Genomic DNA, 16,539 nt, shown 5'->3' with positions numbered 1-16,539 from the left:
GTGTGAAGTGCTGCACTCTTTCTCACACTCTTTTGCATGCTTCCCTTGTCCTTTGCTTCTGTCAGTCACCTACCAGGCCTGTTGTGGTCTAAAAACCGACAATGTCTCGCCATTCTTTTTGTCCGACATTCACCTTTTGCCTCTGTATCTCCCTGTATATGTGTGTAAAGAAAAGGAGTATGAGGAGGTTGACGGCGGAGGAGCAGACCCCGGAGCTGGAGGGGAGACTCAGACTGCGGTAGGGGGAGGAGCCACAACAGCTGCCCCTTAGCTCGGCCAACCACAGACAGAAGGCACACCTGCCTCCTCAACCCGCCCGTCAGCCGTAGGCCAGCCCAGACCCACTGAAGACCCGCTGATAATATACTTCCGGCATGATTGAGTTACTTCTAATCACTGACCTATGGTCAGTTTTTAGTTCCCACCCCCCAGTGGTTAAGATAAGACTGAAGGAGGCTAATGTGATGTGTGAGCCGGGCCTGTGGCTTACCTGAATGCGCAGGTGAGAGACTGACATCAATTGTCCTTAGACAACCTCCTACCAGGCACAGTGCCAGGATTCTTTCTCTCCAAGGGCCAAGGGGGAGCTTGACCAATACTTTGGGGGGGGTGGGGGGGGGCTAACAGAGTGGCTGGTTATTAACTTTTACATGTTTCATTATTCAAAATAAAAAAAGTACTAAAATGCATGAGGGGGCTTAACTGGGGTTATGCAGATTTGTGACGTGGATATAGCCCCCCTAAGGCCTAATGTAGTGCGCTGCCTGCCTCCTACAGTAGTGACTAATGCAGGATAAAAACAGGATATGTTTTTACTAGATACAGACAATTTGATTACATGTTAGGGCTTTCACTATGCAAATACTTTTTTGCCTTAATACATTCACATCTGCGTTTGCTTGTGTAAACATTCAACTATTTATTTAAAAAATAATCTAATTGGCTTTTAACATTCCCTCGGGCAGCATTTTTCAGCAGCTATTTGTATTTAAAGAAATTGAAGCTGTCAAACATAATATCATATGGGCTTGGACATCTCTAAAAAGCAACTTCCAGAGGTTTGTTTCATCTTCATGTGGCATTTTGTCAATTGAGGTTCCTAACAAAATGAATCCCTTTATGTCTTAAGAACAACCTCTGACTTTTGACTTTTTAAACATTTATGTGTAGATGTATGAGAGGCAACAAACCCATGGATGTGCACATGATGCCCTGGGGAGATGCAGTTTACACTTTGATATTGTTTGAAAATTGGCGAGACGTCTCTCAGAGGACATTAAAATACCCACATTTCAATTGTACATCGGTGAGTGTTTGAAAAATCTCACCTGTTTTGAAAAAAAATTTCCAACAAATTTGCTGTTTTGATGTTTCCCAATGGATTAGTTGTATGCCAGGATTGGACATTTTCCTGGACTGTATGGTTAGATAGGATTTAAAAGTGTCAACTTACCCCAAAGCCAGTGTAATAATTATTTCCTCATGAAAAGAATACATAAATAATTGCATCATTAAGATAATGTCTCACTTGCCTATAACCATCGTGTATATTATCTTGCGTAAACAAAGTAGATACCTGAAACAAAGTCTTAAAGCAGGTATTCTTCTTCCTTAAAGTCTGCATGTGCCACTGTGTTTTCCCCCTCCCCTGTAAAACCTTGTCTTCCGGCAGCACAACGGCCCATTATGAACATGTGGGTCTAAGTTATGTCTGTTTGCCTCCAGCAGCGCTTCTCCATGAGGTCTTTCCTTCACGTCTCCTCTCCTTAGCAGCAAGCAGGCGTTAGATCGCTGGTTCAGTTCAACTAACGATGTCAGGGAGCTTGTTGCATAACCCATGTATTACCTTCTTCCAGCCCAGTGGAGGGTGTGTGTGTGTGTGTCAGTGGGCACATTTGGTGGTTTTTTCTCAATTGCTAATAATTAAACTAGGGCCTAGTTAATCACTATCACCGGCATAACAGTATTCTTTTACTGCAAAACTATAATTACTAATAGCTTTTCCACACAACGAGAATGTTAAGCTTTTTTTTTTTTTTGCCTTTTCACAAAATCTCGCTGATACAAACTACTCCCTGGAATATGTACCAATTCTGCACGCAAAACAGTGTTGCACAATTGCTCAGTAAGCAATCAGTGCATAAAAGAGGTCAACCTTTGAGTTGCTGTCTGCAAGAATGGACCGAGCAAGGGGATGGGCTTGGACCAAGGAGAGGCAGAGGAGCCATGCCGTAAGAGGGCTTCAGATGCGCAGTGGTGGAGGAGCTCAAAGAGGAATAAAGAACTAAAGTAACTGACCATGTTGTCAATCATGGCCTTCTTGTTATAGAGGCTGGTCAGCGGGTCCAGCCCATCAATGCTATGCTGCACTGTGTTTCAGTAATACATACAATTTATGTGTACAATACAATTTTGACATTGATTTGTCTTTGCTGTGATAATAGCTGGTTGTGTTTTAGTTTTTTTTTTTAGGGGGGCTGCATTTCAGTTGTTTTGAAAATGGAATACTGGTTAGTTACGGGTCTCACTAAATTAGTTCAGATTCTCCTTTTGTAATGTCAGTTGCTCGTTATAGCGCCACCCAACTAAATGCCTGATTCCTGATGCGTCATTCACAACATTTTTATTTTCCTTTCAGGGTTCTTCATTGATACTTTGTGGGAACCTCTATATGTTCTTTAGGGGAATATGTAAACGTGTATGTAAAAAAAAAAAAAGCCCTTTAAATGGTTCCACAAATAACTTTTTGATCAAGAAACCCCCTGAACCGTCAACACCGAAGTGTTCGTTGAGGAACCTTTAAAAGGGGTTCTTTGAACAAACAGGTTTTCCCCACGGTTTCTGAACTTATATACAATGGGGCCCTTGTTGAATTCCTACCCTATATATGATGCCAAATAATTTACAGCTTTTTATTTGCCTCCTTCATCTCCTCATTTCTGCATCTATTCCCCAGGTCGTTCTTGTAAATGAGAATGGGTTTTTAGCGAACATAATGAGGGTAAAAATGTTACGGTAATTTTACCATATTTTGTAGAATGTTGTAGCCTGTCCTTTGTTAGAGTTGTAGGCATGGCCAAGCACTGATCCGTAATTATTAAACGATAAGAAAGGCTAATCATTTTTATTGGCTTGTTTCTCCCTACATGGCACTCAAATGCTGTCGACTACAGCCAATGTTGTTGTTTTTTTAAGGGACGCGCTGCTGGTCGATGCATTGAGGCATCTGCATTATTTAAAGAAACGCTCTGTGTCCATCCGATATTTTATGAACTAGCCCACTAGGCTACTGCAAATAATGTTTTTTGTTGTTGTTGTTTTTATCTTTAAGAAACTTCTGTTTCGAGAAAGGTTTGCGGCAATGTTTTCTATGCTAAATTATACGTGCGATAAACTGTCCAATTTAATAATATCCACAGAGAAGTGCAAAAATAACTTTTCAGATTTTATTGAAAAATAGAAATATAAGACATTCTCTTGCACAACAAAAACTGACTGGTTGCTCAAAAGTTTATTAACAAACTGAAAAAAGATAACATACAATGAAATGTAAGCCTATAATGTCGAGCAAAAATATTTCCATATCTTAAATAAACCGTGTATTGACAGATTTGTATATGCTACAGTTTTGAATGTGCACTTTCACGACAGTAGCCTAATATAAATTAAGACATTGTTTTCCTTGCATGATATACAGTCTGATAATTACACAAGTCATGTACAAGCCCATTTGGTCGCAAACATCTGAATCTATAAAATAAATAGGCCTACTTATAAATTAGTATGGAGAAGCAGCACTATAGTTCTGAACATTGTGGTTTTTGTACTAAAAACAGATCTTTGGCGGCTATATGGATGTAGTTTTTATTTCCCGAAAATTTCCATCATTTTTCTGTTGCTATGGGCTTGTTGCTGTAACTGTTCAGCTCGGGACATCTCCATCATCTGTCGGAGCATGTGGAACGTGAGATCTAGCGATATCGGCGGATCATCGGACCTCCTCCCCCTCTCTACCGAGTCGTCGAGCTGGTTCGCCAAGCCGCTGATGAACCTACTGATGCTCCCAACTTTGCTTTGTAGAAGGCGCTGCGTTAGCTGGAGCTGCAAGCCTTGGTTATAGGAGCCCTCGGGGTTCATGACTTTCGGTTCGGATGCAGCCGAGTTGCGGTTCCCGTTGCCCAGTCGGATGTAGTATTCCTCTCCAAGCCGCGTAAGAAGGGGAAGAGACGGCGCGTCCGGCTCTGGAGCGGTGGCGCGCTGGACAGAGCCAGGGCTATCGATAGCCCTACATTCATGGCGCGGTAAGAAGGCAACGAGCAGTACCACGGTGGTGACGAATAAATTGAGCTTCATGTCAGGGGTTCAAAAGGAATCTGAAAAAGAACGGACGCAATTAACTTCATGTATCCTCTTAAAGGTTACAAATACGTTATACTGGTTTGATGCGTAATTTGTGCGTAAAATGGAGACGCATTCGATTTATGCGATGAAGTTGCAGGATATGAAATAAAGGTGCATGACTCATTGAAAAGTTTTGAAATGTGATGAGAATGCCGTTTTTAATGACTTCACCATTATTGGACTACGAACGTACAGCAAGAATGAATGAAACAGAATGTGCAAATGTGAAGCAATCCATTAATCTGTCCATAAATCCAGGGGTTGGTGAAAGATCCACAAATCACAAATAGAGAGCAAAGGTTTGAGTGTCCATCAACTTAATGTGTAAGAACTATAAAAAGCTCTCAATGCTGAGTGGAAAAAGAACATGTACCTGCCGACAGACAATTGTAAATAATATGAAGAAAGGAGGTATAATCTATGAATGGACTTGTTGCAGAAATGATGTCATACCTTCAGTTCAGTTGAGCAGTTATGAGTCCCTGGAAGATTATTTGTTGAAAGCTGTCTTCTTCCAGAAGTGTGGAATCAAGAAATTAGTATAAGCAGTTCTTCAAAGAAAGCATGGCAGTTTGGACTTATATAGCCAAGACCCACGACAAGTGTCACGCTCTGAGCTCAGAAATTGCGTCTGCGCAGAGTTGCATGATGGGTGTAACATGAATGAAGCATCTGAGACTGTCTGGGGTAGTTTGAATGAGATGACTCATAAAGGTGGTGGTGGTGGTGTCTGTGTTACAACTTTTTCAGTGGCCGTTATTGTTTGGCCATGTATGATCTTTATCTCGGTGTCGGTTCTTTTCGATGAGAGCATGGCCTGCTTTATAATTACGTGCACTTTAAAATTCGTTTTAAAAAATGGACACAACTGTAATTTTAGTGAGGCGTTTCTCAAAAAGATTCTCACTCAGACAATCAAATTCCAGACGTTGTGCCCTGAGTTAGAAATTGCTAATAAAATAGTGCTGAGCCTTGATTAATATTTATAACAGATTACCTCAAAGTACATTTTCGATTATCATAATTGCACTAATCAACTTCTAGAGGCACAGATGGTTCCAAAATGCTCTTGCCCAATTTTTCATTGCAATTTGGTTTGGGACAGGTCCAAACATTTCTGTATATTTCTTTATTTTGCTGGTGGTGGTGTCCTCATCCACTTGCTTGTGACACCCATACCTACATGTTTCAGTACTTTTTAAATTACAGTCCATAGACATAGAGACGTGCCAGTTCCCACGGTGACACGGGTATGCAGTGCATCTGTGGGGACAGCATAGCCATAAACACACACACACTCACCATATTTCCCTGCCAACGCAGCTCCCATAAACGTCCTCTGTTCGTTTAACCATGTTGACAGCTGTAGTTGTGCTAAAATAATAATAATTAAAGTGAGCAGCACAATTTTCTCCAACGCCGGTACATGTTCACATTTGGACTAATCACAGCTCCTCCAGTCATTTTTATATCCCGCCGTCCATCCATCAACATAGACACAATGGTGGTTGGTGAGCCGTTGTCCACACGTGCAATGGGTTAATTCTGGCAATCGTTCCACTCACACAAATCATTCACATCTGCATAAATGTTCATGTACATAGAGACCGTAGAGTAATAAATGATAGGCAGCAGAGAGACCAGGTGCTTTATTGGAATGAAAAAAAATAAACTGTAAATAAATGAGACCCGCAGCTCAGAAAGCCTTTTTGATCTGAGTAAGGGAACACAGTTATCTTACACCAGAGATGGAGACCCAGACCAAGACCAAGGCTCCATCTGTCTTATACTACCCTGCAACACCTCAATGCAATGACTGACTACGTTGTACATTTCAAGTGATTACAGTCGAGTACAACCCCAGTCTCTATGTGTAAACCACAGTGAAAATGTACGTAAAATAAGCCATTCTATTTTAATTCTATTCATTCCACTGGGATCAGTTCTGGATCCACCCTCGACTGGTAATTTTGTCCCGGTTTAGAAGCAAACTGTCTTTTTCACTTCTGATACTTACACTGAACAAGAATAGAAATGCTGCATGCAACAATATCAAAACAGCTCACTGAATTACCATTCATTGAAGCAAATCGGTCAATAAACCAGGCCCTAATCAGTGGATTTCAGGTGACAGCGAACGCAGCAGTGGTTGTATGATACATGTCTGGGATGTCTTTTATTTTAGCTCATATATGGGACCCACGCATGTGGAGTTGATGTGTTTGTTCCGTGTTGTATGTGCTGTTTGCTGTGGATCAGGACCCTTGACATGCTCCCACGCTCAGCTGCCTCACTAACAACACTACCTCTTGTGAGAGATGACATCACCAGTTGAAGACCTGACCGCCACCACAACTCAAAATTGTTTAGTTTGCAGCACTATTTATACATTTATTATTATTATTATTATTCTCCCAGGTTGTTCTAGGGAATGGTGTGTGGCGATATAAGCTGATGCTCCTGACACGACCAGTCATTCAGTGCCGTCTTTCCAATGAGAGCAACTTTTCTGTTTCCTGGGCCCTGATTCATAAACATAGACTTTAAACTCTGTTCAAATTTTGTATACATTTTTTTCATTTAGTGAATGGGGAGGGACACCTGTTACCAAAAACAAATTATGTTTAATGACGTTCTGACATTTTCAAGCCAAGCCTTCAATACTGGCTGCAAGTTAGGGAGGGATATATTGTGGTGTTGAAAACACAGGTCAAAGTCGGTCATTGGTGTACATTGTGTGGTGCATTAAGCAGTGGGTGGAAAGTGTTTAGCATATGTTTTAAAATGTTTTGCATATGTGTTAAATATTTATGTGTTGACATCAACATGTTTGAAATAAATTTTGACACCAGCTGACAACTGCTGCTGGCTCTGCTCACAATAGTAACGAGACAGGCCGAGAGATTTCAGCTGGTCTGGCTCAACTTTCTGGACCTTAACTCTAATCAGAATCTGTTGTTGCAGAAAACCATGCTAAAGTGTTAAAGTTGATATCCGTAATTATGAACTTAGGGTTGCTACAGCTGTGGATATTTCAGAGTTCATTTTATGAGTAGGGGGGTGTTTGCACATATTTCAAGTGGATGTTCATGCTACAATATTTGTAACGTTTATTTTTAATAATGCCTTGATTTGATTTTGATGTACAATACCTTACATCATAGACACATACAAACGATTTGTAGAACCTAAATAAGGGACCTCCTCTCCTATAAAAAGTTTCTTCTTAAGGACACCATTTCTGCCAGCGGTAGAAATATCACATATGTACAAAGTCACCAGAAGATAAGCAAAAGAGACACATTCTTGACTCTTAAAGGGAATGTATAGTCTAGTTAAACCACTGCCATCATATGTTCTCAAAATATCAAAATATATACCACTGATTGGTGGAATGGGTCATTGAACAATGGATGTGGATACATTGATCATCTACAACAGATAAAGTTAAATGGATCACGAACCACGGATGAAGTGAAATAGATAATGAACAACGGATGGGTGGAGTGGATCATGAACAACGGATGAGGTTAAAATGATAACAATGGATGAAGTTAAATGATCATGAATAAATGGATGAGATGAAACTGACATTTAAACAACGGATGGGTGGAATGGATCATGAACAGCGGATGAAGTGAAATGGCTAATGAACAACGGAGTAGGTGAAATAGATCCTGAACGGCGGATGAGGTTCGACGGATCACTCTGAAAGGATAGCAAAAGCAAAATGACAATCCGTGATGTGACAACGCGATTTCCAGCTTTTTAACTGACAATGGTGGTATGATGACAAACCTATAGGTACTAATAAAGTACCTGTAAAGTACCTGTAAAGAGTGTTGTATTTTAAATATTTTATACAGGTTTATTTTGTTCATCTTTATTTTAGTGCATACTGCACCGCAGAGGTCTGTACTAAGGAATGGCGTTGTTGGAGTTATAACTTTCGGCTAACTTGTCCAGCTGACCTGCATTGTATTCTAGAGGTGAAGCAGCGAGTGGCACCACCGCTAACAGCAACGGCAGCTCATTTCTCCGTGATTCATTACTGCTGGTCACATGTACGTCACTGGCTCTGTCACCCCCACCCCCCCCCACCCCCCTCACCGCCATCTCACTCAGACAAGTGCCCCAGCCTGAAGTGACGCTCTCAAGATGGAGTGCTTGATCCGCGTTTCACACCACCAATGGAATCCTAATCAGCTCAATAGAGTGCAAGTCAAACTTGTTTAATAATCTCTCTGACTCTCTCTCTGTCTCTCTCTGTCTCTCTCTGTCTCTCTCTGCCTGTCTATCTGTTGCAAAGGCCTCGCTCGGTTTAAACTGTACTTCCTACTCTTGTTTTCATTATCTCTGTTTCTCCTTTTGTTTGCCTGTTTGTCTACTTCCTTCCCTCTCTCTTTGTTCCACCTCCTTAACGTTGTCTATCTACCTCCCTACTCTCTCTTTGTACCACCTCCTTGTCATTTTCTTTCTACCTCCCTCCTCTCTCTTTGTACCACCCCCTTAACATTGTCTATCTACCTCCCTCCTCTCTCTTTGTACTACCCCCTTAACATTGTCTATCTACCTCCCTACTCCCTCTTTGTACCACCTCCTTGTCATTTTCTTTCTACCTCCCTTCTCTCTCTTTGTACCACCCACTTAACATTGTCTATCTACCTCCCTACTCTCTCTTTGTACCACCCACTTAACATTGTCTATCTACCTCCCTCCTCTCTCTTTGTACCACTCCCTTACCATTGTCTATCTACCCCCCCCCCCCCCCCCCCACACACACACACACACTCTCTGTATATACTATTGTGCATTTCTTGTTGGTTCTCGGTATATACAAGTTCTCTGAAAGGTTTCCTGTTTTTTTTTTATAGAATCCTTACAGAAACTCCATCTGGCTGTGTGTAGATTTCTTTAAAGTTGTCTACTCATCTCACCCACACATTTTGATAAAAGGACAACCCTTCATGTATATTTCTTTAATCATTCATATGAGTCTGGTTTGAAAAAGCATTGAAAAAAATATTTTCTGTGCTTTACAAGGAGCCCTACAAAATAAAGCAATCATATAGCATGAAAAAATAAATTTGTCCCCAGAATAGCTTAATGTTATTATATTTGATAACAATATCCATCTTCTGACGGTCTGACAGGGAATCTGGTGGAAAAGTAAGGGAGACCTGAGGATTTCTTACTGCAGTTCAAGTTTGGTCATGAATTCAATTAAATAATATAAAGGTGTGGGAATCCTCAAATAAAGGTGAAAAACCTTCTTCATTAACAACATGGTCAAGTAATGGTTAATTGTGGGACCAAAAAACAGAAGGTATTAATACAGAATATATACACTGTGATACTATAACAGGGAATACTTTATATATATAACTATATACAGTATGTCCAACAGACTGCTTGAAGAAAGTAACAGTATCAGGTCAATATGCAGGGATACCTATCCTGTAGTTCAGAGTAGCAGAGGTAGATAATAAACAGTGACTGCTGAGGTACGGGTCATAAAGGTCAGAGGGGGTAGATAATAAACAGTAACTGTTCAGGTACAGGTCATAAAGGTCAGATTAGAAGAGGTATATAATAAACAGTAACTGTGGAGGTACAGGTCATAAAGGTCAGAGTAGCAGATGTAGATAATAAACAGTAACTGCAGCAACATACAGTATGTGATGAGAAAAATATATACATTTGTATGGAGTGCAGTCCTCACTTATAAACAGTTTATTTTAGGTTAGGATTATATAATGTATGTTACAACTGGGATGTATAGATATGCAATGAAGGCAAAGGACATTTCAAATGTGCAATGAAGGCAAATTGAAGGTGCATGTACGACTGAAATTCAGAGATGGCAGCAAGGAGGTTTCCGAGGTAGATGTGTACATGTTGCAACTGAAAACGTCCTTATTAGACTTTGCAAAGCACTGTCAGTTTCAGGTTAGGGTTATAACTGGGTTTTAGGGTTTAGGTTTAGGTTGATAATGGGGTTTAGGGGTTAAGTTTAGTGTTAAGGTTAGGGGTTAGAAAATATGGGATTTTAAATTGAAATCGATTAGGATCTAAAAAAAAGTGTTTATGTTTCTGTGTTTAAATGTTTGTTGAGTGTGGTGTGTGTGTGTTTTTGAATGGCGGGCTTGGTGTAATGGTGGACAGGAACAAAATCCTGCACAAACTGTATTAGTCGGACCATAGTTGTACACTCCTGACAGTTTATCCTCATCCGAATCACCTCTGACCTCTTCACCAAGTGGGTGCTCACAGCCCTGAGTTCTTCTCAGAGGACCTCTGATCCTTGCCATAGAGAAAATGTTAGGCAAGCCCTGGCCCATAAGAATGTCATATGACCACACTGACTCAGGGGCGGGGGTCAGGAGACGAACACTGTGTTCCATGCAAATAGAACAGCAGCATGTCAGACGGGGCGACGGCGCTCAGTTGGGGCGACGGGCGCTCAGACGGGGCGACGGACGCTCTCGGTCATCCATGTCACCTTGTTTACATATCAACACCCCACCCCCATGCGCTCCGCTAATTAGCCAAACGTGTGATACAATGCAGGAATGGCCAAAGGCCCAAATAGAGGAATCACTGGCCATCCTTTTCGGTTCTGTTCAGTGAAAGTTGATCCAACAGAGTTGTTCAGTGGGACCGCAATCGCTCAGTCGTGAGGCTGAAACGGCATTCATGGTGAGAGGTGGGTTCAGTGGAAGGCCTTTGGCGAGGACTTTAAGGTGTGTTTACACAGCCAATCCAATTGTGATCTTCTGTGACTGTTTTAAATAGACTTGTTTCATTTGACAAATTTGCCATCAGCCAAGTCGTCTGGGATATATATCTGAATTGAAAAGATCTGATGTGTCAAGGTGCAGATTTGTGGAAGAGCTGTCAGACTTGGGCTTCCTGTGTGTAAACAGGGCCTGAGCCAACAAGACACCGTTTCATAACGGAAGTGCGGACCAGTCTGCCGCCACATGCAGTTCCCGGTAAAACCGCACCAGGCCGTTAACCTCACCGCCAGACCTGCAACCCACAGTTGTTTCCATGTGGCGATGCGTTTTGTGATTGTTCCTGGTAACAGTGGCCTTATAAATGACTGTTAACAGGTCCCCCGCCTTCTGCTTCTCCGCGGGCTGGCTGGACCAAAAGGTCCCAGAGGCAATGGCATGACCTTGGTGGGCAAAGCTTGTGTGTCAGAGAGCCAGAGAGATCAGTGGCAGCACCTGGTGTAGAATGGCCCTGACATTTACTTTACAGATGAGAGGGAAGTAAAATACACTGAAATGTGAGTGGCAAGATATTTATCGTCTGCCGTGTTTGTTATTGCTGCCAATAAATAGATCTTAGTTCATTTAATCAATAGCATAAAGTATCCTAACAAAAGCCCTGCCAGACAGAATACAGGAACCAGCAGGACTCATTGTCCGGGGTTGGTTTGTTTAGTTGCACATCTGCAGTCTTGTTGTCTTTACACAGCATGTCTCCATTTTTATTCAAATAATAAAATACATGTACAATACTGGATGTTGATTCCAAGTTGTCGGTCCATATCTGTTATAATCCATACAAATACAGTATTTTTCACTAACCGTAAATTGTTTAGTCTGCTGAATGAATAAACATTTAAAATGTGGTAGTGAATTCTTTACTATAGTCCGGTGTATGCCGCCAGTGAGCTAGTCCGGTGTTCTGCTAGTCCGGTGTTCCGCTAGTCCGGTGTTCCGCTAGTCCGGTGTTCCGCTAGTCCGGTGTTCCGCTAGTCCGGTGTTCCGCTAGTCCGGTGTTCTGCTAGTCTGCTAGTCTGGTGTTCCCCTCAGTAATACCCAGACATGCAGGGGAGCAACAAGTAGCCTGGAGGTGAAAGTTCAGGGCCAGAAACTGAAAGGTCTCTGATTGGAATCCCAGAGCCAACAAGAGGAAATAATCTGCAGTTGTGAAAAATATAAGCACCCCCCCCTCCCAAAAAACGAAAAAATAAAAGGGCATATCCTGTGTGTATTTTCTCTGGTCCTCCAGGACACTCAGACCGGTCAATCAGTCATGTTAGTTTAGCAGAGAACGGATCAAATTAGTTACCGCACTAAAGTAATGACAACAAGCAACCTGTTTTCTTGACCTTATTCTGCAGCTTTCGTGTGAATCCCATCTTCACACTGGTGAAAGATGGGGGGCGGGTGAAGGTGTGTGGGTTGGAGGAACTCCGTGACATGTGTTTCGTGGCTGGTTTGATGTGCTGGTGTGAGGAAAATACGGTTGCTTTTTTTTTCACATTCGGTGGTCAAGTCAGGTTCATGTTTGCATGTTTGAATTAAACCAATTAAAATGTTCACACTGTTTTAATTTAAAGGAATTCAGACACACATTTTTTACGTGCTAAGAGGATTTCTTTTTAACATAACTAGGGTTTAAACTGATTAAGGCTTTAAATTCCGTTCCTATCAACTGAGAATATGTGATTTCTTTCCTTCAAACTGAAACACATCATGTCTACTAGTTAGTAACTCACTACTACATCCATATGCTGTCCCTCTCATCTTTTCCCTGTCTCACATATACACTATCGTCTAAACTTTTTACGCTGTTTACATAATTATTGAAGGAATTTACTTTAGGGACCTGTACAGCTTCTTGAAACTCAAACAATCAAATAGGTGCACATGGCATTTTCGGGAAATTGAGTAGATGTAGGTTTGGGAGTGTTTCTGCCTCTCTCATCGTCTGCTATTCTTACTTCATGTTTCTTTTGATTCTCACAGGAAATCTTTTGATATGTCAGTGATTTATATATATTTATTTTAAATTATTTATATATATTTTTTGCCCCCTTTTTCTCCCTTAACCAATTTTTTCATATCAACCTGTATCTATTCATCGCAACAACTCCCAACAGATTCAATAAGGCAATAAGGATTATAATTACGATCTAGCGACACAATGTCAGTAGGGTGATTCGGTTCAGTCAGTAGGGTGATTCGGTTCAGTCAGTAGGGTGATTCGGTTCAGTCAGTAGGGTGATTTGGTTCAGTCAGTAGGGTGATTCGGTTCAGTCAGTAGGGTGATTCGCTTCACTAACAATTTAGCAATCCTGATATTGATCCAGCTAAGTGTGATAGGTTTCTATTTTTCTTTCGTTACAAATATGAGCATCAATGTCCCGTAATATTTTTTTGATTCTTTATGCAGAGGTGCACATAGACCTCACCTGTGAATCTAAATATCTAAATGTGGTGCACTGACAGTTTATAATTGATAAAAAACAATATTTTTCCACAGCAACTGATGCCATCGTTTGTTGGTCTTCATCATTTGGTCATAGTGTTGTGACTCCATTGCCCAGATTGGCTTCTGTCAGCATTCGCTGAGTAATAATCCCATTTAGTCCTGAGACTCACTACACATCTAGATATCTGATCAGGGTACACATACGCAAAGACTTGCATTTCTGGATGCAGCGACGTACTGTGTTCACAGACAGTGGTTTTCAGAAGTGTTCCTGAGCCCATGCAGTGATGTCCTCTACAGAATTGTGTCTGTTTTTGATGCCGTGCCACCTGAGGGCCCCAAAGATCACGGCCATCCAGTATTGGTTTTCAGCTTTGTGCCTTGCATACAGAGATTTATCCAGGTTTTCTGAATCTTTCAATAACATTATGTACCGTAGATGATAAGATCCCCCAAACTCTTCGCAATTTTACATTGATGAACGTCATTCTTAAATTGTTGCACTATTTACCCGCGCTGTCTTTCACAAAGTGGTGAATGCCTCCCCATCTTTACTTCTGAAAGACTCATGGTGACGGCTGCTCCGCGTGGCGCTGCGGGCTCCTCTCCGTCGCTCCACCTCGCCGGTGTACTAACCCCTGGCTGGAGCAGATGGCAGCAGAGCACCCAATACACCCTCACACCAGTTTTCAGTTAGTCATTATCATTGATGTCTATTTAGTTGGCTCATTTTCACCCACACCACACGGGTTATTGAGTCCTGGTCTGTTTGGCCGCGTGGTGCTGTTTCTCTTTATTAAATCCAAGAAACGTTGTCCTTCGTTTGGTGTTGTTTTGTTACTTTCGTTTTTGCCTCCTTCTTTTACTCACTCACTACCCTCACACCTTGCACTCATCCTGTCTGGGATGCTCTTTTCAAACCCAATATTACTGACCCGTTGCCAGTTAAACTAATTAGTTGTGAGATGTCCCACCAGGTTTTTTTTTTAGCACTACACAACCTTTCCAGTTTTTTGTTGCCTCTGTCCCAGCTTTTTAGAAACATGTTGTTGGCATCAAATTCAAAGTGGGCATACATTTTTTTAAGAAACTCTAACATTTCTAAGTTTCAACGTTTGATATGTTGTCTTTGTAAAAGGTTCTATTCAATTTAGGGTTTATATGATACCCACATCATTGCATTCTGTTTTTCTTTACATTTTACACACCAACCCAGCATTTTTGGAAATTGTGTTGTAGATTGATTAAATTCCCATACTATATAAATTGTTTATTTCTTTCCTAATAAGGTAATTGTTAAGTGTTGATAATATGACTCAATTCTTCACTGGTTAATTGCGGTGGATTTAAAGATTGCTTATTCTTGGCCAGATAATATTGACGGAGGTGTCTATGTAATGTGTATGCCGTTTGTTGACATCTAAGTGAAAAAATAATGATCTGCTCCTGTGCTCCTCCATCATGTCTTGGTGAGCACGATCGATGCCTTGTGGCCTTTTCCTCTGTACTACCCACAATGCATATTGCCTGCCACCAAGTCCCTCAGAAGTCTTGAGGGTTTTCAAGTTTATTCATGTAAGGTTATCTCAGCACTAATCTTCATTTCAGCGCTAGAGTCATCTGTACACTGATAGCCTCTATATAGCCCAATTATTTATCCTTCTCCTGATCTTGTGATTTAACTTGCAAACAGTAAAGGAATACTGCAAGTCTTTTAAGTGGGTCATTTCAGTAACAGTTTTTGACCATGAGTGGTAAAGACCTTATCAAAGTGACATCAGAGGCCAAGTTGAAGAAACATTCTTATCCATCAGTCTCATGCTCATGCGGCGATCACAGATGCCTAGTGACCCCTTCAGTCACAGCTCATTTGCATAATTCCCATCAGTCTCATGCTCATGCGGAGATCACAGATGCATTGTGACCCCTTCAGTCACAGCTCATTTGCATAATTCCCATCAGTCTGTGCGCATGAAAGATGTGCTTCACATCACCGCATTACTCTGCAGAGTGAAAAAAAAACAAGGGATGAAGTACATGGTCAAAAGGCACTGATACAATACTGTATTAAATATTCATGTTGTGTGTCGTGTTGATGCTGTATGGACCCAGTAACTCCAGTAACTCCATTTGTAGAATGCCGGATGATCCCAATGGTTTTGAGACTTGGCTTGCTGACAGACCACTGTGAAATTGGGATAAGCAATCCTGTCGTTGCAATACTATATGAGTTCAGGCAAAGAATAATTTATGCCACAAGAAAATCTCAAATTAATAAATGAATAATAATAATAATTAAAAAAAAAAGCTTAAATTATGGTTACCTTAACTGACCTAAAATGAAGCCAAAGAATCGTTGTCTTAAAACCACTGTGGTGCTGATCTCAGTGTAATGAAACAACGTATTCTCCTTGCTTTTTCATTTTGTGTATATATAGTACTATACTCTATTCAGGACACTTTACTGGAGAGCTACATTGTTTTGTCTTCCTGTCATTCGACCCTAGTCTTGGGTTGTCTCGGTTTGTTTCTCTGTTTGTGAGCATCTGATGAGATCATCTATCAGCTGAACAGTCGAGCAACATGTTTGCAGGGCCGCCGGAACTAGTGGCAAGGCAACATTTGTCACAGCACTTTTCCAATCGATTTAGGGCAACACAATACACTGAAGCAAAAAAAGAGGTGGAAATTATGGAGGTTTTTTTTAGAGCAATTTGCGTCACGGTTTTTTGAAAAACTTCTGCCTGTCATTCAAGTCGGAGTAGTGCTGCGTTGTCTGTGCGTGGTCGAGCACACACGCTCAACTTTCCCACTGCATTTAATTACTAAGAGTGGTAATAACACATCAATCCAGACAGACACAAGCAATAAGTTGCACAGTAAAATAACAGTGTGTTGCATAGAAAC

At 41.2% G+C, this 16,539-nt stretch overlaps 2 protein-coding genes across 3 annotated transcripts in view; one reads left to right on the top strand and one right to left on the bottom strand.

Annotated features, from left to right (window-relative positions):
• The window catches only part of trim55b (tripartite motif containing 55b), a 9,549-nt gene extending 8,940 nt beyond the window's left edge, over positions 1-609 (top strand). For both annotated transcript variants that reach the window (XM_020041563.3, XM_010885885.4), the window contains one exon: positions 171-609. In XM_020041563.3, the coding sequence (XP_019897122.2) occupies positions 171-183 (13 nt within the window). In that variant the 3' untranslated portion in view covers positions 184-609. The remainder of the gene's footprint in view (positions 1-170) is intronic.
• Positions 610-3,432: 2,823 nt separating this feature from the next.
• On the bottom strand, positions 3,433-4,966 carry crhb (corticotropin releasing hormone b). The gene is made up of 2 exons (XM_010885884.4): positions 4,855-4,966; positions 3,433-4,373 (listed from the first exon to the last, which is right to left on the bottom strand). Exon 2 carries the CDS (start codon positions 4,351-4,353, stop codon positions 3,865-3,867), a length of 489 nt encoding a protein of 162 aa, XP_010884186.2. The 5' UTR covers positions 4,354-4,373; positions 4,855-4,966; the 3' UTR covers positions 3,433-3,864.
• Positions 4,967-16,539: the final 11,573 nt, after the last annotated feature.

The sequence above is a fragment of the Esox lucius genome, chromosome 21 (assembly GCF_011004845.1).
Source record: "Esox lucius isolate fEsoLuc1 chromosome 21, fEsoLuc1.pri, whole genome shotgun sequence".
Classification (NCBI taxonomy): Eukaryota; Metazoa; Chordata; class Actinopteri; order Esociformes; family Esocidae; genus Esox; species Esox lucius.
The sequence above is the reverse complement of the archived record's forward strand: the minus strand, read 5'-3'. Positions and strand labels throughout refer to the sequence as shown.

Bases quoted from the DNA above. Each gene is read 5' to 3' on its own strand.
- crhb (XM_010885884.4), bottom strand. From the start codon at position 4,353: ATGAAGCTCAATTTATTCGTCACCACCGTGGTACTGCTCGTTGCCTTC.